The sequence below is a fragment of the Pristis pectinata genome, chromosome 28 (genome assembly GCF_009764475.1).
Source record: "Pristis pectinata isolate sPriPec2 chromosome 28, sPriPec2.1.pri, whole genome shotgun sequence".
NCBI classification, from domain to species: Eukaryota; Metazoa; Chordata; class Chondrichthyes; order Rhinopristiformes; family Pristidae; genus Pristis; species Pristis pectinata.
The window spans coordinates 2,492,473-2,514,593 of record NC_067432.1 but is presented as its reverse complement, the minus strand read 5'-3'; the positions used below and the strand labels follow the sequence as shown (position 1 = coordinate 2,514,593).

Below are 22,121 nucleotides of genomic sequence, written 5' to 3'. Positions count from 1 at the left end.
TGGCAGTGAGTTCCAAATATCAACCACTTCCTGTGTAAAAGAAAGTTTCCCCTCTAATCTCCTTTAAAACTCCTTCCTCTCACCTGAAACCTATGCCCTCTTGTTTTTGATACCTCTACCATGGAGTAAATATTCCGACTATTTACCCTATCTATGCCTTTTACAAATTTGTACACCTCCATCAGGTCATTCCTCAGCTCCTTTGCTCTAAGGAAAGCAAGCCCAGCCTATCCAATCTCTCCCCATACCTAAAGTCCTCCTATCCAGGCAAGATCCTGGTGAATCTCCTCTGCACTTTGTCCAGCCCAAGCACATCCTTCTTATAGTGTGACAACCAGAACTGTACACAGTTCTCCAAGTGCAGTCTAACCAGTGTTTTGTAAAGTTGCAACATAATGTTCCAACTTTTATATTTTATACCATGTCCTATGAAGGCAAGCACTCCATGTGCATTCTTCACCACCCTATTGACCCATTTTGCTACTTTCAGGGAACTATGGACATGCTGCTGAAGGCCCCCCTATTCATCAACATTCCTCAGCACCCTACCATTTACCATACATGTCCTACACCTATTTGACTTCCCAAATGCAACAGGCTGCACTTGTCCAGATTAAATTCCATCTGCCATTGCTCTAGCCAACTTTCCATCTGATCTATATCTTGCGTTTCTTCTCTCTCTCTCCTACCAAAGTCTAGGAAGTTCTGGAGGACCAAAACCATTGCACCCACTATCTTTGCAGCTGTTTCTTTAGGAACCATAGGATTTAGGTCATCAGATCTGGGTTTAGTTCCATCAGTTTCTGCAATTCAAAATATTTGTTTAGATTCTCTGTCGCTTCCTTTTTGCCTGGTTATAATTTACTAACTGTGACTGTAAGAATCCCACATTTACTTAAACTAATCTCGTCCTCCTTCCCCCCCCCCCCCCACACACACACAGTTTTATAGTTCAATTTGGTTTACTCCCATAATAAATACTGTCTCTCTATCACTTCTTTGCTCTTAATTTATTGATTTTTAAAACCCTAACAGTCTTCAAGATTTTTGGCAACATTACAAGCCCCTTTTAATCTAAAACCATCCTTAACACTCTGTAGTTAAGATTGGTTACCTCCTTCCTACCAGTGGAGATTGAAAATTACTCAAGGAAATGCAAGTGAATTGAGAATTTCTCTTCAGTAAATCCATTATTCATTTCCTCCTCTTTATTTCATTTTCTGGACACAATTTGACATTGCATTAACTCATCTGAATTTCTAGTTCAGAATTTGCACGTTGCAGCAGGATTCTTCAAGCTGATTGGCTTCTGTCCTACTCGCACAAGACCTGGACCCCATATTGATGCTGAGCCCGGGGTATTTCTATCAATGCACCAACACACAGAGGCTTAGACTAATGGGATCAAATCCCACCACAGCAGATGGGGAAGTTAAAATCCATTAATTACATTCATAATTGAGGGGTTAGTTTCTGTAACCAGCTTGAACTATAAAAACTGTGTGTATTTGTCTGCAACTCCTGGTTGTTCTAATTACCCATCTATTTCAATCAAGAAGGAAATGTATCATCTTAATCCAGTCTGTGATACTTGTGACTTCAGAACCACAAGCAATGTGATTGACTCTGACTCTGACTCTTGATAATGTCTGAAAAAGGCCAAGCAAGCCAATCATTCAAGGGCATTTATTGATGGGCATGGATGCTGGCCTTGCCAATGGTGTTTACATCCTATGAGAGTTTTTAAAAGCATAGCCAAGCTCAAACCTTGCCTTCTCTTATCATTCACATGGTGTCTGTCTGCAGTCCTTGGGGTAAAAGTAGCTGACTTCTAGACCCTGTCCAAGGTCAGCCAAGTGAGCACAGGTCTAGGTCAAATCTGGATCTAACATTGAATTATAGGCCTATTCTCCTGCCTTCCCTTATGCTGCTACTGCCTCATTTACTGGAAAAACAATGGTAACAGTTCTGTTATATGACCACATTTATGCGGGACTTGCTTGGTGATATAAAAGTGCACTCATGCTCAGGAGCATCGGAGTCAAGTAATTAGTTACTTAAACTTCTGATATACATATTATTTTTAGTCTTTTGAATTTTATTTGCACATTTATCAGCTTCCAATTAGTTTGCAGGTATATGTCGGTGTGGCACTTTATACGATTTGTCCAGCATTTTATCTGTTCATTTGCAATAATTAAGTGATTAAACAAAGACTGTAACTGTATTGTTACAAATGTAAATTCTCACCTCTCCTTTGTAAGGATAATCCTTTTCCGTTTCTAACCCATTGTTGTACTTAATGTATTCAAAGGCTTGACTTGGTAGTCCCCTGGTGAAATATTAAAAGCAATAGTGTAAAGCAGGAGCCACAGGGAGTTGTGTACAGTGAATCCCTGTTTCATGGGGTCAAAAGCATTACAACCATAAAGTACAGGATTCATTACTTTGGATTGACTTTGCATGGAATTGAAATTGACTGGCCATAATGAGTAGTTGGATTCTTCACAAAGAGGAGAGCGATTACCCCACCCTCAAGAGAAGTGAGGGAGGGACTCTATGGAGCAGAGATTGTGTGAAGGTCAACTTCTCAGTTAGAAAAGTTTTGTGGTAAGGATGGCATGTTAAAAAGAACCAGACGGTCAACTCTTAGTCTCACATTCAAAAAAGACCAATTTGGAAATGTGTAACATACATCATTGATTCACTCACCCAGAGCATCCATGGTTGTTAAAGTTCTGAGCACAGTCTACAAGTTGTTGTTCTGCCTGTGAGAATTTTTAAAATATCTTAGCCTTATGCAGATTTAGCAATATTGTCCAATAATAACTTAAGTCAGATGAGCAAAGTTTAGGAACTACACTTACCAGTGAAAGAAGTTTATTGGACTTTATTGCAATTGCAGATTCCAAGCACCCTGTAGTGGAAAAGGTCCAACAGCTTCCACACACACCCTGTGGAGAGTGCAATCTGTAAATAACTTTCAGACTGGAACCAGAAAACAGGCATGATTCTAAGCCTAAAGTACCTTAGTTGTTCAGACAGTGGAGCTCTGCTTAAGCCTCACTTAGATGTTCCTTAGAGGGCCAAGGCCCTAAATTCCACAGTAGAAAGCCCTGGAATTCTCTTCCTAAGGCAATCTCCTTCTCTTTCATCATAGAGCATGGAACAGTACAGCACACCAACAGGCCTTTCAGCTCACAATGTTGTGCCGAACTAATAAAATTAGTAATCAGATGCCCAACTAAACGAATCCCTTCTGCCTACATGATGTCCATATCCCTCCACTTCCTGCACATTTATTTGCCTAAGAGCCTCTTGAACGCCTCTATCATATCTGCCTCCACCACCACCCCTGGCAGTGCATTCCAGGCACCCACCACTCTCGTAAAAAAAAACTTGCCCCGCACATCTTTGAATTTACCCCCTCTCACCATAAATGCATGCCCTCTGGTATTAGACATTTCAAAACTGGAAAAAAGATACCGGCTACCTACTCTATCTCTGCCTCTCATAATTTTATAAACCTTGATCAGATCGCCCCTCAGCCTCCGTCGCTCCAGAGAAAACAACCCAAGTTTGTAAGATCTTTATTAGTCACATGTACATCGAAACACACAGCGAAATATATCTTTTTGTGTAGTGTTCTGGGGGCAGCCCACAAGTGTCGCCATGCTTCTGGCGCCAACATAGCATGCCCACAACTTCCTAACCTGTACATCTTTGGAATGTGGGTGGAAACCAGAGCACCCGGAGGAAACCCACTCAGACACGGGGAGAACGTACAAACTCCTTACAGACAGTGGCCGGATTTGAACCCAGGTCGCTAGTGCTGTAAAGCATAACCTCTCCTTATAGCACATGCCCTCTAATCCAGGCAGCGTCCTGGTAAACCTCTTCTGCACCCTCTCCAAAGCCTCCACATCCTTCCTGTAATGGAGTGACCAAAATTGAATGCAGTACTCCAGATGCAGTCTAACAGGAGTTTTATAAAGCTGCAACACAACTTCCCAATTCTTGAACTCAATTCCTTGACTAATAAAGACAAGCATGCCATACGCTTTCTTTACCACCCTATCAACCGATGTAGCCATTTTCAGGGACTTAGACCCCAAGATCCTTCTGCACATCAACATTTAAGGGTCTTGCCATTAACAGAGTACTGTTCCTTTACATTTGATCTCCCAAAGTGCAGTACTTCACAGTTCACCAAGTTAAACTCCATCTGCTATTTCTCTGCCCATATCTGCAATTGATCCCATATCCCACTCGATCCTTTAGCAGTCTTCTGTGCTATCCATAACACCACCACCAATCTTTGTATTGTCTGCAAACTTACTAATCCACCCATCTATATTTTCATTCAGGTCATTTATATATTATCATAAACAGCAGAGGTCCCAGTACAGATCCCTGTGGAACACCACTAGTCACAGAACTCCAGCCAGAATAAGTCCCATCGACCACTACCCTCTGTCTTCTATAAGCAAGCCAATTCTGAATCCAAATGGCCAGTTCACCGTGGATCTCATGCATCCTAATCTTCTGGATGAGCCTCCCATGAGGTACCTTGTCAAACATCCTTTAAGGTCTAACTCATTTACTAACTTGCCCCAGTGTTCCCTTAAGCGAGACATTTTCTTTGATAGCAATTGTGAAACAATTTAGGATGCTTTATTTTATAGGCACGGGATAAATACAAATTAAAGTTAGACTGCTGGAGTTTTGTAAAAGAATCGTGGATTATTTTTGTTTAACAAATTGGGAGGAGACAGATTTTAAATTCCATTGGTGCAAGAGTAGTGAGATATTGGCTGGTTGTTTGTTTCTCAGAGAGAAATGAAGCCTTGAACTGTGTTGGCACCTGATGCTGTGGATACTGATTCCCCGTCTTCAAGAAGCAGCTGGAACAATTTCTGATTAGGGCCACAGACAGGGTTGGATTGAAGAGGAGTTTTCCCAAAGTATTTTCAACGTTTTGTTTTTAAACTCTATTACAGAAGATGTGTGTGGACAGGCGGTCTATGACTAGTGTGTTCCACAAAGATCAGTGCTGAGACCTCTGTTATTTAAACGATTTGTATAAGAATTTTGCTGGGCTGATAAGTTTGCAGACCACACAAGAATTGGCAGAACTGTGGACAGTGAGGAAGGTTGTCAAAGGATTCATCAGGATAGAGAGCAGTTGGAAATGTGAGCAGAGAAGTGACAGACAGAGTTTAATCCAGATAAGTGTGAGGTGTTGCACTTTGGAAGGTTAAATGTAAGAGGAAAGTGTACAGTAAATGGCAGGACCCTTAGGAGCATCAGTGTACAGAGGAATCTTGGAGTACAAGTCAATAGCTCCCTGAAAGTGGCAACACAAGTAGATAGGATGATAAAGGCGGCATACAGTATATTTGCATTATTCAGTCGGGGTGTTAAATATAAAAGTTGGGAAGTCATTTTGCAGCTGTATAAAACTTTGGTTAGGCCACATTTGAAGTATTGTGTGTAGTTCTGGTCACCACATTACAAGAAATACATGTACGCTTTAGAGAGTGCAGAAGAGGTTCACCAGGATGTTGCCTTGATTGGAGAGTATTTGCTATTAGGAGAGGTTGGACAGGTCACTCCTCAATCTCTGGAGCACTGGAGACTGAGGGGTGACCTGATAAAATTATGAGAGACATAGATAGGGTAGGTAATCAGATTCTTTTTCCCAGGATGGAAATGTCAAATACTAGAGGGCATAGTTTTAAGGTGAGAGAGGGAAAGTTTAAAAAAAGATTGGAGAGGCAAGTTTTTGTTTTAAAAAGACAGAGTGGTAGGTGCCTAGAATGTGCTGCCAGGGGAAATGGTGGAAGCAGATACAATAGCAATGTTTAAGAGGCACATGAACAGGCAGGGAATTGAGGGAATATTGACCACATGCAGGCAGATGGCATCATGGTGCCAGACATCGTGGGCCAAACGGCCCGTCCCTGTACTGTACAGTTCTATGTTCTCATCACCGTGTTCTGGTCACCAGCTCAGTCTATGTTTTGGGTACGTAATGCTTGAAATTCAACTTCAACTTGCTCATGGACAATAGTTACCCCATTATTTATGATCAGCCTTAAGTTGGTGCAACAGGCTTGAGGGGATGAATGACATCAGATAAAAGCCACACAAATTCATTACATTTCTGGTAAGAATGGAGGTATTTGAGAACTTCTTCTATCAACCTCACCTGCTGAAACTGCACGTTACGTCCATCACTTATATTGTTTATCCATCCTCCTAGCACTGCAGTTTGCTGGGAAAATAGGGTACTTTTCTGCAGTTTTGGCTGGACACTCTTTTCAAGTAAACTCTGGCTGTTTGCTGAGGAAATAGGCAGCTGTAAAACAGACCACTTTCTGTGCACACTGCTTCAAGGCCTGATCCAGCTCATTGGCTAATGACGTGATGCTGATAGACACTCCACACTTTGCCCTTACTCTGCACTCATTTAAAAAGGTACATTATTTCTGTTTCTCCTGCCACACAAGCTATCTGATCACTGGAGTATCTTCAGCATTTTCTGTTTCTATTTCAACTTTCCAGCATTTGTTTTTTGTTTGATTGTTGTTCTTTCTGTGCCTGATTTAGTGATCATGAATCATTCGGCTTTACCTGATTTTTCACAGGCGTGACAAAATTTCCTTTCTTTCTCCAATCTATGAAGTCAGGTAACGGCCCGTCTTTTGTGTAATGGTTCCCTCGTGTGGCTGAGCAATTCTATTAGACAAAGAAACAATTTTTAAAAAAAAAGTAAACTTAGAAGTCTGAGGATTTTTATTCACCAGACAGGAACCTAGCTCTTTATTTCAGATTACATGTGGCTGCAGTATTTTGTTCTTGTATTCTGGGAGATTTACAGCAAAACTTCCAACAGTGATAAACGTTAGCAACCTCAGGATTTCTGTACCCATGTGCTAATGGAAGGGCTGATGCCATTTTCAGGGATTCGTCACTGGACAGCCCACAGCTCCGACTCTGGACTCCTTATAAAGTCAGCATAGCAATGCAAATGAACCAAGTACCCTGACTCTGGAGAACATTAAGAGGAATCACAGTAGTCTGAAATGGAGGAGCCTTCATCATGTGTTTGATAATATAAAAAGACTTTCACAATGCTATTTGTATAAAATCATATAATCTTTTTAATTTTAAAATCTAATGACTTTAGATTTTTTTGTTTAAAAATGTTCAGAAGTTTAAGTGTTTTAGAATTTTAACTTCTGCTTTTTAATTCCTTTGTTTTGTTAACAGTTTTAAAATGTTTCTGAATATCTTGGGAACATTTTGAAATGTTCAACATTTTAAGCATTTGACAGTCTTGACAATTCAAGCTAAATTAGATGGCATGGCTTAGCCCACTGCCAACTTTTCTTGTGAGTGGGACTTGTGATCACATTACAGGTGGAAGCCCCTCTTGTTGTTCAAGATCTTGCCATTGGGGATTCCTCCCAGATTTCCCCCCATCCCCGAGAAGTACCCACAGGGCAGATCACTTCAGGTGTATATCCAACTTTCTTGTCTGTACGTCATCTGCAAGTGTTGGTTCCTGGTATTTTTGAGAGTTCAACATCAGCATCAAATGACCAATATTGTCTCTATAGGAACCTGCTGCAAATAGTGCTCTGGAATCTTTTGTCTGCAACTGAGAGGATGGGTGGAGTAACAGTTTAATATTTCATCTGAAAGACAATACCTCTGATAATGCAGCACACCTCCAGCATTACACTTTTCTTTCTAGCAAAGCACTTGGATGATTCACATGGTGGAATGTGTTGAATCATCAACAGTTAGGTTCTCCAGATAATTCTGCTGGTTTTAAAATGGGCTTCTCCACCGTGATTAGAAACTGAAGTACAAGGATTTCCTCAATAGCACAATTATGAAGACATTAACTATACAATTGCCAAGCTTCCTGCTTTGTATAGCCTGCTTAGTTGGTTATTATGGGGACAACTCAAGCTACTGTAGTAATCAGTCCACAGGAAACAAAAATCAAGAGTAACTCTTATTGTCTATACAATAAGATGGCAGAGTGTTTGTGTAGGAATAAGCCATGAAACATTGAAAACCAACTGTACGACAAGAGGAGAAATAGTATTTGCAAAGCACCTTTCACAAGGGGATGTCTCATGCTTTGCAGCCAATGAAGTAGTCTTGAAATATAGTTACTTTGTAAGGAAGGCAGCAGCCAATATGCTGACAAACTACAACAAACAATTATGTGACAATGTTGAGAATAACGTTCTCAACATTAGGATCCCCCAGCTTTTTTGAAATGATGCCGTTTCATCTTCTATGGCCATGTGTAGAGGAAAACCAGTTTGAGTAAGATATCCAAATGATGGCACTTCTAATGCTGCTGCTTTTCATTATGCTGGCATTGGGACCATTGACAATGCAGTGTATACATAGTTAGAATGTAGTGAAGTCACGATCATCTAAGCCAGAGATGAGAATGCTGCCCACCAAACAAAATTGTAAGAATTAAATGAGAAAACATAGGACACAAAGTCCATATGAGGTTAAACACATTAAGACCCATTGATCTGTTTGTTCCTTCCTAAATATTACTTTTGTTCTGTGTTTTATCCATGGGCATCCAATTACTATATTGGCCTCATCCTTTCACAATGGTGTCTGTTTGAAGGAAAACCACCAATAATGGGCAGCAAAGCTTGAAGGCATGAAAGCTAGCATAAAACTTGGGGAAATAGTTAGCAGCAAAGACAGCTGAAGGAAGCTGGTACCTGTGGTTCTTTCATCAAGTACAGTGTCTTAAACTCACTGAAGGTCATGTCAGAAAATTGGTTGAGACCCACTGTAGAAAAGGAATTAAAAACACAATCTTTAGTCGTTGCAATACCATTTCTGTTGAATACTGTCAATGTAAATTATGTCAACTTGCATGCTGCAAAGCACAACATTTATAGTGAATGTATTACTTCACAACCATAATCGACTGCGCTGTTTTCCTCCATTGTTTTACCAAGTCTGTGAAGTACCTTCAGCTGTTGTACATTGAGAATATAAATTGCATGACAATAGTTAAACGAAGCAACTTCAATCCATAATGTTTTATCGAACTCTAAATGAAAATAACTAGAAGCTTTTACTTCTAATCTGTTGATGTTCACATCATGACCTTGCTTTCCACCTTTTTGCTCTCCTTTCCATTTAGAATCAGAATCAGGTTTATTATCACTGGCATATGTTGTGAAATTTGTTGTTTTGTGGCAGCAGTACAGTGTAAAGACATAAAATTACTACAAACAAACAAACGAACGAACAATGTGAAAAAAAGGAATAACAAAGTAGTGTTCATGGACCGTTCAGCAATCTGATGGCGGAGGGGAAAGAAGCTGTTCCTCTATCTTAATGGTGTCAAGGGTATTTAGGAACCTGAAGTGGAGGAACTTGAGTTAGGGTCAGATTTGCTTGTCAAACCCATTCGGCCATAGTTATATCTTGACTAATTTGTACCCTGTCGCCATATATCTGTTAACATAGTTTCCCAAGAATCCATTGTTTGAAATTTTCATTTGCCTTTGTCCCCCCCCCCCACCCTCAAACCATGTTTTTTGGGTAGATGGAATGAGATGACCACCATTTTGCGTGAAGAAGAGCTTCTTGTCATAACTCCCTGAACAGTCTCAACTTAATTTTAAAGTTGTGCCCCCTTGTTCTGCTCTGGACACATTTTCATTGATAGACATGCAGGTCTTTGTCAAGTTGAAGGGAGATGGTCTAGAAATCCAGCTGTAAACATATTTGAGTGAACTCACTGTGAAAGGAATGTCTGCCATTGTTGTGAGCATCAATTTTTCTCTTGTTCTGGATGAAGGTGTGCATCCTATGGCTGTACTCCTCTGAGCTGTAGTCTTTGTTGTGCTGCTCACAAGAAATGGAATCAAGTAAAACATTATCTTGAATCAATAACAACAAACATTTGCATTCACATATCAACTTTTAATGCAGTAAAACATCCCAGGAAACTTAATCAAATACAATGTGTCATTAAACCCCATGTTAAGTTACTATTAAGAATGTCTTAGAAGAGAGGTTGCAAGATTTCTACACCTTAGAAACTTACATCAAGAAAGGAGGTCCATTGAGCCAATCAGCATGCCAAGGACTTTGAATGGCCTTTTTAACTAACAACCCCACTCCCCAACTGTCTTCTGTCTCCCCACAGACCTGCAGTTCCTTTTCAAGTATCTATCCCTTTGTATGCAATTGACTCTGTTTCTACTGCCCTTTCACATAGCACAATCCAGATTGCAACAAATCAAATCCTCGTCCAACCTCTGATCTTTTGCCATTTACCTCAAATCTGTTGTCCAGTTATTGATCATTTCACTCTTTGGAAATTGATTCCCTCTCAATACAGAAATGGGACATTCACATGTAATATAGATTTACATAGAACATACAGTAGAGAAACAAGCCAATTGGCCTAATTAGTTTGTGCTTGTGCTTATAAGACTATGGAATTTTCTATTCAATCCATCTCACCAGAGCCTTTCAGCATTCCTTTTCTCCCAAGTACTCATCTGGTTTCCATTAGAAAGCATTTGAAGTATACATGTTAATTGTTCCACGTTAGTGAGTTCCAACTGAGTAATCACACTGAGTAAAGAAATTTCTTCTGAAGTCCCATTGTATTTATTAGCAATGATCTTGCATTGATGGAGCTGAGTTTTGGGTTCTCCAACAAATGGAAGCATTCTCTCTTTAACAACCTTGTCTAACCATTCTTAATTTTAGACTTCTACTGGGTCACCTTGAAGCCTCTTCTAAAAGGTACAAAGCCCAATCTGCTCACTGTTTCCCTGACAGCAATAATTTCTCAGCTCTGCTACCTTCCTCCAACCTTTTATGCACTTTCTCCACAGCTTCCATTCCTTTCTATAATAGAGATGGAACTATATTTACTACAAAACAGAAGAGGCCATCAGCCCATTGGGTCCGTGGTGCTCTCCACAAAGCAATCCCCTCACACCCATTCTCCATCTCCTGATTTCCCTATAACCCTCCAACTAATTTTCTTTCAAATGTCTATCAAATCTTCTTCGATTCTTTCTGCCATTTACAGCAGCCAGTTAACCTACCTGCACACCTTTGGGAGTTGGTAGGAAATTGGAGAACCTGGCAGTCCACATAGACTAAACCCAGGGGCAGGTTTGAACCCAGGTGTGTGGAGGTGCGAGACTGCTGCGACACTATGCCATGTGTACTTGGTGGTCTAATTGCAGCCTAACCAGTGTCCTTCTTAAGTTTTATAGTACTTCACTACATTTGACGTCTATTGTCCTAGAAATAAATCTCAGTGTTTTGTTAGCAGTTCTTGTAAAAATAACATAATGTTTATGTTACTGGACTAAAATGCAGAGGTCTTGGCTAATCATTATAAGTCTAAGCAATGTGGTTGATTCGAAACTGAACTCTGACATGGCACAGATTCGGTACAAGGTCAGTGAAGGATGGGGAATAACGGCTGATCTAGCCATCAATAAATCTTAGCCAAGCCAGCTCACCATTCTGTGAAATTCATCAAGAATTCCTTTGGTAACTTGCGATGATACATTTCATAATCAGACACAGATGAGCTGGCAAATTTATGGAATAGCCCCTTTCGTGCCTAATTGTGACCGAGCTTCTGATAACTTCAGTTTTCTCTCCCAGTTCTACTCTGACCTCCCTGTCCTCGGCCTTGTGTTGCTATTAAACTTCTCTTGTTTAGACATTTTACAGCCTACTGAACTGATCAGCAAATTCAACAGTTTCAGATATTCCATTTATATTTATATTTGCTGTAGAGCTGTCTTATTTCTTTTCCCATTACCAAACAGTCTTGTCCCGCACCACCACTGTTGTCATTACGTAGGTTTTCATGCCTACAACGTACCAACAAACAATCTGCTGGAGGAACTGAGTCAAGCAGCATTTGTGGGGGTGGGTGGGGAAGGAACAGTCAGTGTTTTGGGTTGAAATTCTGCATCAGGACTGAGATTGGAGAGGGAAGGCAATCAGTATCACCCTCCAGCAACCATCTCCAACCCTTCACCCTCCTCTCCTCCCATCTTGCTCCATCTGCCTCCACCCATCATCCACTTCCAGACCCAACTCCAACTGCCCCCCCCCCCCCACCAAAACCATCTTTCACATCTCTTCATCCACCAATCACCTCGGGCTCCTGTCTCACCCCTTCCCCTCACCTCTTTATATTGGCCATCTCCCCTCTGCCCCCTCAGTCCCGATGCAGGGTTTCAACTCGAAACATCAACAATTTCTCTCCCCGCACAGATGCTGCTCGACCCGCTGAGTTCCTCCAGCAGATTGTCTGTTGCTCCAGATTCCAGCATCCTTGCATCACTCCATTATGGACCTTCACTTTTGTTCTATATTCCTACTTTCTTTCCCCTACATCTTGAAATCTAATTTTATATTTAGCACTTTCCAGTTGCAACATTTGATTGTTGGCTTATGTCCCCAACTCCCTTTGCTCTTAGACAGGATTCAGTTTGTTTTTTTTCTCCCAAGGTGCAGATGATGTTTTATCTCACTATTAATAATGTACATAAAATGCACCCAAATCTACTGACAGGATAGACAGAGCCTGGGGATAGATAGGGTCCTGGAGAGACCAGAATGGATAATTGAACTAGAAGGCGGCTACTGAGGAGTTTGCGAAAGCAGTGGCCAGGCAGCAGGTGCTGGTAATAAAACTCAGAGCAATGTAAGTGAAGCCCGGTCTCCGAGAATGGAGAGGGTATGGGAAAGGCACAAGACCAAGGAGGACTGAAGGGAAGGAACAGGCACATCTGTGGAGAGTTTCACTGCCGCAGGATATCTCAAAGTGATTGACAGTTAATGAAGTACTTTAGAATTAAAGTCGTCTTGTAATGTAGAGCATTCAACAGCCATTTTGGCGATAGTGAGTTCCCAAAGACTGAAGTGATAATGACCAGATAATTATCTTGGTAATGTTGCAAAACTCAGGTAGGGTAGTGGACAGATCTGAACATCACACAAAATGCTGGAGGAACTCACAGGTCAGGCAGCATCTATGGAGGGAAATAAACAGTCAACATTTCGGGTTGAGACCCTTCATCAGGACTGGAAAGGAAGAGGGCAGAAGCCAGAATAAAGAGGGAGGGGGAGGACACAAGCTGGCACGTGATGGGTGAGTCTAGTTGAGGGGGGAGGTAGGCAGTTGGGGGAGGGAGGATGAAAGAAAGTGACGCAAGAAGGTGATAGGTGGATGAGGCAAAGGGCAGATCTGAAAGAAACTAGGTTTACTAATCAACACCATGAGCCGATGTAGTAAGCATAACTGATAAGAGACAGTTTGCACATATGTGCAAGAGGACGTCTTACACAATGTCTTACCACAGAGGTGATGACTGTTGGCATTTGCAGGAATTGCAACCCATGAGTGTTTATACGAGAGCTGACAGTAGGAAAGCATTGGACAAGGCAGGTCTTCAATTGCAGACCAGAAGAATGGCAGAAATGGGCAATGTTGAGGGGGTGTAGAGAAGGAGGTGGAGTTCTGGGGTTGGTTAGCACAACTTTCCAGAGGCTAACTTTGAGATGGCAGCTGAAGACAATGACGGAGTTACTGATGCAAGCCAAAAGATGGCCTCAAAAGTGCAAATATTCAACTGACGAGGGGAAGCTATGGGCTACTTACCAATTTATTACAACACAGGAGGCCATTCAGCCCATCGTCCATGCCACACCCAGCATACTAATTGCTCTCTTATTTCCTACCCCCCCCCCCCCGGATTCTCCTGTACCCCTGCAACTTATTCACTCTCACATGCTCATCAAACTCCCCTTTGATTCTTTTGCCACTCATCTACACTAAGGAATAATTTACAGCAGCTATTTAACCTCCCAGTTCATCCTTGGGGTGTGGGACAGTCCCAAATACCCAGAGAAAACCTGCACAGTCACAGGGAGAACATGCAAATGTCACAAGACAACACCCAAAGGTCAGGATCAAACGCAGATCCCTGAAGCTGTGAGGTAGCAGCACTAATTGCTGTGCCTTTGCCACCCTTGGGCTAAAACTGATATTGTTCAGGTCTCATAATAACCACATCAAAGCAGGGAAGAATAGGAGTAGAATGCAAGTGGGTAGAGACTGGAGGTATTGGAGGAACACGAGGTGGTCAGCGGTGATCTGTATAGAGAAATAAAACATTTCCATTTGTTTATCACCACTTCTAAAAACATACTTTAGTAGTTTGTCTTTTTTATTCATATAGTTGTCACTGGCAAGGAAAGCATTTATTGTCCCAAGATGGCAGATATGGGAGTTACTGTGTGCACAGCAAGATCCATGATACAATAATCTATTTTGTTTTGTTGTTGGAGGAGTTGTTTGAAGGAGGAGTAATGCCCAGGACATTGAGAACTCCCCTGCTCTTCCAAAAGTGGCTATGGAATATTTAACATCCACCTTAACAGAGAGCAGTAAGATAGGCTTCATTTTTAATTCCTTCAGGAAAAGGATTAACCATCAAGAAGAGTACTTGAATCCACTGAGTTCCTTTAGTTGCTTTGTCTATTTCCAGTCTTCACATGACAAAGGAACCATCTAATTTTTTCTGATGGAAAGTCCCCTCAATCCTGCCCAGCAGAAGAGGAATCAAGAAAAGAATTCTACATTCCTGCTTTCCTGTTCCCATTCTGAGAAATCCCCTTCCTTTTTAAATGTCTGATTCCCACGTGTGGTCTTTCCTTGAAACATGACAGAGGGATCTTGCCTAGGCTCAGGGTCACATGAGCGGCCCACTGCAGTAAAAACTCTGACTCAGAATCAGCTGCGAGTAGAGGGAGCAAGCTATAAAATATGAACAGCAATAGGGCACGCGTGTCTGATGCTGAGGGAAAGATAGAAAAGATCTGGCAAAAACAACCCAGCACAAATAATTACCATCATCATCCATTCCTTGAAAGAATTTATTTCTGTAAAACAAAACAAAGAAAATTATCTCTTGTGAAGGCATTTGAATCATTGTGTTCTGACCATTACTAAGATTGCTGACACTCACTATGGTACATATACTGTTTACATCAATAAAATCCCATTCTTTTTAGTTCTTCCCTAATCATGATCAGCTTATCCCAGTCAATACCATCCCCATTGTCACAATAAGATCATTGCACTCGAACCCTGGACTAATGACTCAGAAGCACAAGTTCATGTCCCAACAAGACTTCCGAATGGATTTAAATTGAGTTAATTAAATACTCTGGAATTAAAAAGCCAGTGATGGTGACCATGAATATTGCAAAAGCCCTTCTGTTGACTCTAGACTTGCTGTTGTCACTTACCTCTCTGAAAGGTCCAACTCACCACTCATTTCAAGGACAACTTGTTTGGCCAGTAAATGTTAGCTTTGCTCATGATTTTCACACCCCATGAATGAATTAATAAAAAATAAAAATTTAGAGCTATAGAGAATCAGAGTTATACAGCATGGAAACAGGCCCTTCGGCCCAACTCGTCCATGGCGACCAAGGTGCCCACCTAAGCTAGTCATATTTTCCTGCATTTGGCCAATATCCCTCCAAACCTTTCCGTCCCATCCCAATTTATAACATCATGAAGTGTTACCTACCAGCAACAACAGAAACACAACAAGCCATGTATAAGTGTTAGAATCTATTTATTAATAGCCACTTGTAATAATCAGAGAAATAAAAATGTTAGATATTAAACATTGACCCCAAAAATATAAACTCGAAGTGTGTGTGGCAAATTCCCAAACCCCAAGTCTAGGAATAGTTCTCAAAGTTCAGTTCAGCAAGTCATAAGGTAGAAAGGTGAGCAAAAACTTCTGAAAACCACAGTAGATTGTAGAAAGAACGCAGAGAAAATTTACGAAATCCACAAGTTCCACAATAGAACCCATACGACACCTCAATCACGGAAGATCTCCATTGCTTTGTTCTGAAGTGTCTGCCACACTGAGGACATTCAATACGTGGCCGCCCACAGATATACCTGCTTTCCAGTACAGGTTAATGACAAAGTGGACACCACAGATTGCTCCAAAGATCCATACATGGATTGTATAGTGACAGCTATTGTTCTTCATCTGTAGATACAGAGACCGGCAGTCAGTCTCTCTCTGTCTCTCTATGCCACAGCCAGTACACTCCAGATATAGTCTTGCAGTTGTCAGATAACACCACACACACACACAACTACACTACTGTCCAGGTGCCTTAAAGGGACATTCGCCAAGTAGCAAACTGGCTCATAACAATAGTACTGTCCAAAGAGGCCACTACAAATGTATGGAACTAGGTATAAGTGGAGGCTATTGGACCACGAGTCCTTCACAACATGGTCTGGTCATATTCTACCCAACTCAAAAGGCTAACTCTTGTCTCTGTAATGGTGCCTCAGCTGACACAGGTTAACAGCAGTGACTGACAGTTATTGACTGTTTTATTTGGAACCTTCGGTAATCGCATGGATGTTTAACACCAGGCACAAACTACCAACTGCCTAGATTATGAAAGAAGCCATTTGATCCATCAGGCCTGTAGTGGCTGTATGCAAGAACAATCCAGATAGTCCCACTCCCTCCTCCTCCTCATCATCATCATCATCCTCATCATCATCATCCTCCTCCACACCTCCGCAAATTCTCCACTTTCAGCTACTGCCCATAGAAACATAGAAAAATAAGACCAGGAACAGGCCATTCGAGTCTGCTCCACCATCCAATACGATTGTGGCTAATCCTCTACCTCACTACCACGTTCCCTTGCTCCCACCATATCCCCTGATAGATTTTGAGACAAAAGTTATCTACCTACTTGTTGAATATATTCAGCAACTTGGCCTCCACCACCTTCTGTAGTAGAAAATTGCACAGGTTCACCACTGGGTAAAGAAATTGCTCCTTATCTGAACACCTCATTGTTTCCTGAGATTGCAAGCCTTGGTTTGAATGTCCCAGCCAGGGGAAACATCCAGCCTATTGATCCAGCTCAATTTAGAATGCTACGGTTGAACTGCATCCTCCACTCCCTGGTAGTGCATTCCAGGCCCGAACCACATACGGCAGTTAAAAAGAAAAAACATGTCACTTTTGACTCTTTTGCCCTCAGCTTTATCCCTGGTTCTTAATCCCTCTGCCAAATGGGAACAGTTTCTCCATATCCGCTCTGTCCGTACCCTGAAATATCATGTCCAATTTCCTCTATTCCAAGGAGAACAATGCCAGCTTCTACAGCCCATCCACATAACAAAAGTCTCCAACCCCAGGAATCATTTTAGAAAATCTCTTCTGCATCCCCTCTAAAGCCTTCACCTCTTTCCTGATCTGTGGAGCCCAAAACTGAACACAAGTTGTGGCTCAGTGTTTTTGAAAAGGTTCATCATTCCGTTGCTCTATTTAGAGACCACAGGACTCTGTATGGGTCTAACCACTTTCTCAACCTGCTCTGCCACTTATAACACACTATGTACAAATACTCCCAGTTCTTATACCCCTTTCAGAATTATGCCCTCTGAATAATATGGCCTGTCCTCTTTTTTTTCCAACCAAAATACAAGACTTTGCATTTCTCAGTATTAAGTTTCACTTGCTGCCCGTCTGCCCATTCCCTAAGTCTGACTATATCTCCTTGAGGTCTGTTGCTATCCTTTGCACAGCTCCTCGTGCCTCCATACGTTGTGTCACACAGCACGGAAATGTGTCCTTCGGCCAACTCATTTATGCTGACCAATTGCCCATCTACACTCATTTCTTTGCATTTGACCCCATATCCCTCTATATCTTTCCTATCCACATCCGAATCTCTTTTAAATACTGTAATTGGGCCCGCCTCCACCACCTCCTCGTTCCATATACCCACCACCTTCTGTGTGAAAAAATTCACAAGATCACAAGACAAGGGAGCAGAAGCAGGCCATTCGGCCCATCGAGTCTGCTGCAAGGAAAAGGGAAAAAAGAAATGAGAAATGGGGAATGGGGGGGGGGGGAACAAAAACAAACAAAAACTACTCTAATCCCAATTTCCGGCCTTATCCCCATATCCCTTGATACCCTGACTATTTAGATATCTATCTATCTCCTCCTTGAACGCCCCCACTGATCTGGCCTCCACTGCTGTACGTGGCAAGGAGTTCCACAAATTCACCACCCTCTGGCTAAAGAAATTTCTCCTCATCTCTGTTTTGAAACTGTACCCTCTAATTCTAAGATTGTGCCCTCTGGTCCTGGACTCACCCACCAAGGGAAACAGCCTAGCCACATCTACTCTGTCCTTTCCTATCAACATTTTAAATGTCGTTATGACGTCCCCTCTCATTCTTCTGTACTCCAGTGAGTACAGTCCAAGAGCTGACAAACGCTCCTCATACATAAGCCCTTTCATTCCTGGAATCATCCTCATAAATCTCCTCTGAACCCTCTCCAACGTCAGCACATCCTTCCTAAGATGTGGGGCCCAAAACTGCACACAATATTCCAGATGAGGCCTCACTAGTGCCCCGTAGAGCCTCATCAACACTTCCTTACTTTTATACGCTATACCTCTCGAAATGAATGCCAACATAGCATTCGCTTTCTTTACCACCAATCCGACCTGGTGGTTAACCTTTAAGGTATCCTGCACGAGTACCCCCCAGTCCCTTTGTACTTCCGTACTTTGAATTTTCTCTCCTTCTAGATAATAATCTGCCCGCTTATTTCTGCTTCCAAAGTGTACAACGGCACATTTCTCAACATTGAATCTCATCCGCCATCTCCTTGCCCATTCTCCTAAACTTGCCCCTCAGATCCCCTCTAAATCTTTCCCCTCTCACCTTAACCTATGCCCTTTATTTTTATTTATCTGGGAACAAGACTGCAACTATCTATGCCCTTCATAATTTTATAAACCTCAATACAGTCACCCTTCAGCCTTCTCCTCTCCAGTCCCAGCCGACCCTCTCTCTCCCCTAATCTCAAGCCTTCCAGTTCAGACAACCTTCCTGTGAACCTTTTCTGCACCCTCTCTAGTTTAATCACATCCTTCCTATTGCATGGTGAGCAGAACTTCACACAATACGCCGAGTGCGGTCCAATCAATGACTTGTTCAACTGTAACATGAATGTGCAAACTTTCATGCTTTGAGCACCCAAGTCATTAATCTACTTTAAGAAAAGCAGTAGTTTTAGCATGTAATCCTGGGAGAATTCTCTGTACACTTCCTTCTAGTCGAATAAAACAACTGGCTACTTCTGCTTCTTGCGACTTTGCTAATTTTCTAACCTTGCTTTGTTCAGCCCCTTTTATTCCAAGGCCTTAACGCTCGGTGGCAAGCTTATTACACGGCACTTTATCAAATGCTTTCTTAGAAGCCCACATACACCAAACATCAACTGCATTTTTCTCATCAACCTGTTATTTCATCAGAACACTCTGTTAAGTTAGACATGATTTGCCTTCAATACACCAAGCTGGCTTTTTCTAATCATCACTCAAAGGCAGCACAGTGGCACAGCTAGTAGAGCAGCTGCCTCACTGCTTGCATGACCAGGGCTCAATCCTGCCTTCAGTGTTGTCCGTGTGGAGTTTGCACAGTTCCCGAGTGGTCCATTTTCCCGCCTTATCACAAAGATGAGCAGATTGGTAGTTTGATTGGTCACTGTAAATTGCCTAAATTCCCAAGGTGTTGATTGGAATGTGGGGAGAATCAAATACTGTTCATATAATTCAATGTTTGAAGGTTGGCAATGGACTCAATGCACCGAAGGGCTTGAATCCGTGTTGTAAGACTATGACTTGTCCATATGTCTGGTAATTCTATCCCTAATCATTGTTTCTGAAACTTTATCCACTATCAGTCTTAAACTAATTGGTCTGTAGTGTCTGGCTTTATCCCTACACTAATATTTGTAATTTTCCAGTCCACTCACACCACCCCTGAATCTGTGTGATTGGAAGACCAAGGTTAAAGCCTCTGCATCTTCCTCCCCACTGCCCTCAGCAATATAGGATGCATTCCACCTGGAGCAGGTTGTTCATCCACTTTAAGTGCAGCTAGAGCATAGAACAGTACAGCACAGGAACAGGCCCTTCAGCCCATCAGGATACCCTCATCGTGGTGAACCTCTTCTGCACCCTTTTCAAAGCCTCCACATCCTTCCTGCAATGGAGCAACCAGAATTGCACACAATACTCCAAGTGCAGTACTCAAAGTTTTATACAGCTGCAACATGACTTGCTTACTCTTATACACAATGCCCTGACCAGTGAAGGCAAGCATGCCGTACACAACCTTTACCATCCTATCTACTTACATGGCCACTTTCAGGGAGCTACGGACCAGGACCTTTTAATCGATTTTTAGCCCATCCATAACCTCAAATACATCTAACCTGAGACTCCAGCAACAACCCTGTTTAAAGTATTAACCTTCAACTGGCAGCGTCAGCCTAGGTTTTGTGCCCTAGTCTCTGAAGTGAGATTTGAACCTTCTGGTTCAGATGAAAAGTGCTCCTCTCAAGAATTCCAACAACCGCAGGCCCTGACAATAAAAAAAAGTGATTACACCTTAAAAATACTTCTTTGGTGATAAGGCACTTTGGCCTATTCTGAAAGGGATTTAAACAGAGCAATAGGAATGCAAATCTTTCCTCTATACGGCCATTAGAAACATTAGCAAAAGAGAGGGTGATTAAATAGACGAGAGAGGAAGCCTGCGATTAACGCTCTTAAAATATCTGAGAGGCTGGTTGGAAGTCCTGATGCAGGTGTCGACCTGAAACGTCGACAATTCCTTCTTAACTTGCTGAGTTCTCCAGCAGTTTGTTTTTGCCGTTGGAATTTGCATCAGTAACACTCACAAAGTTTGGGCTACGAGCCTTGAGTTAATGCCAACTGATCTGAGCAGATACAGCAGTTTGAGTTTAAAATCGTGAGAAGAGGGGGTAATTCGGCACATTGTGCCGGCCCCGGCATTTTGAAAGCGCTTTCCATTTAATCATACTCATCTGCTCTACACCACCCCCCTCCCCCTTCAGCTCCGCAAGTATTTCCTTTTCAGATGCACATCTACTTCCCTTCTTGAAAATTCCTGTTTGCACTACGCTCTCAGACTGTGATTTCTAAACCATGACTTGCAGTGTTAAAGAGTTTTCCCAATCAAAACCTCTCACAACACAAATGTCTGCACAATGAGCTCTCTCTACACAAAAGCTCCAGCTGCATTTACCAGAAAAGTCGTGCCGGCTTCCCAGAGGCTCTGGAATAAACAAATCGCATTCTTGTCTCTGAGCTTCCAAAGAAATTTCTTACCTTTAAAAGAATACTCGGGCAGGCTGCAGACAGAATGGAAAACCAGGAGTATCGGGATAAGCGCCCCTGACTTTTCCATTTTCAATGGTTTCCTTGACTAAGCAGAACTGGGACTGGTATTCCCCTCCCTCTGCCGAACCCTGCTGGTTGCACTTCCTCTTACTGTGCGGCAGCTGCCAAACAGCAGTCAAATGTGAATCCGGAGAAAGAAGTCACTGCATTGACTGCTGCTGAGCTGTGAACAAAATGATGGAGTCTTGGAATTGTTCTACTTCTAATTGGTGGTTGTCAGTGAAAAGGTGGGAGGAGGTTGTGAAACAAGTTAAAGAAAACATGATGTAACTGGAGGATTTTACAACCCTGGGGTTGTGCTGAGAAAGAGATAAAGTTGCAAATTGTATGTGTTTTGAATTAGTGCGGTACCAAGATTGAGATTAGTGCCATCATGTGGTCTGAAGGATGTATTGCTCAATGATAATTTGCTTTCTATTGCAAAATAAATCACCTTTAACCATGTCATTTACCGGAAAAGTATGTAGGGCGGTGCTATATACAACTTGACAGTAACCACTGTACAAAGCACCAAAACAGACGGCTAAAATTCTCACGACCCAATTGAATAAATGATTCAAAATTTTTAAAGAAGGTTAGTTTCACAGCCCATGTAGTCCAACTGATCAGTGTTTATGCAACATACCGAGCCCCTCGCACTTCCCCGTCAGCATTCCCCGCAGTTCCTTTCTTCCTACAGATGCTTATTCGGCATCCCATCAAAATTCGAG

The 22,121-nt window shown here is 42.0% G+C and overlaps 1 protein-coding gene across 1 annotated transcript in view; it reads right to left on the bottom strand.

Annotated features, from left to right (window-relative positions):
* The window catches only part of ctsh (cathepsin H), a 33,485-nt gene extending 11,863 nt beyond the window's left edge, over window positions 1–21,622 (bottom strand). Inside the window, exons 1-8 of the mRNA XM_052040444.1 lie at window positions 21,340–21,622; window positions 14,969–15,000; window positions 9,807–9,912; window positions 8,772–8,842; window positions 6,637–6,741; window positions 2,868–2,954; window positions 2,713–2,768; window positions 2,251–2,332 (exon numbers count right to left, since the gene is read on the bottom strand). Coding sequence (XP_051896404.1) covers window positions 2,251–2,332; window positions 2,713–2,768; window positions 2,868–2,954; window positions 6,637–6,741; window positions 8,772–8,842; window positions 9,807–9,912; window positions 14,969–15,000; window positions 21,340–21,418 — 618 coding nt within the window. The 5' untranslated portion in view covers window positions 21,419–21,622. The remainder of the gene's footprint in view (window positions 1–2,250; window positions 2,333–2,712; window positions 2,769–2,867; window positions 2,955–6,636; window positions 6,742–8,771; window positions 8,843–9,806; window positions 9,913–14,968; window positions 15,001–21,339) is intronic.
* Window positions 21,623–22,121: the final 499 nt, after the last annotated feature.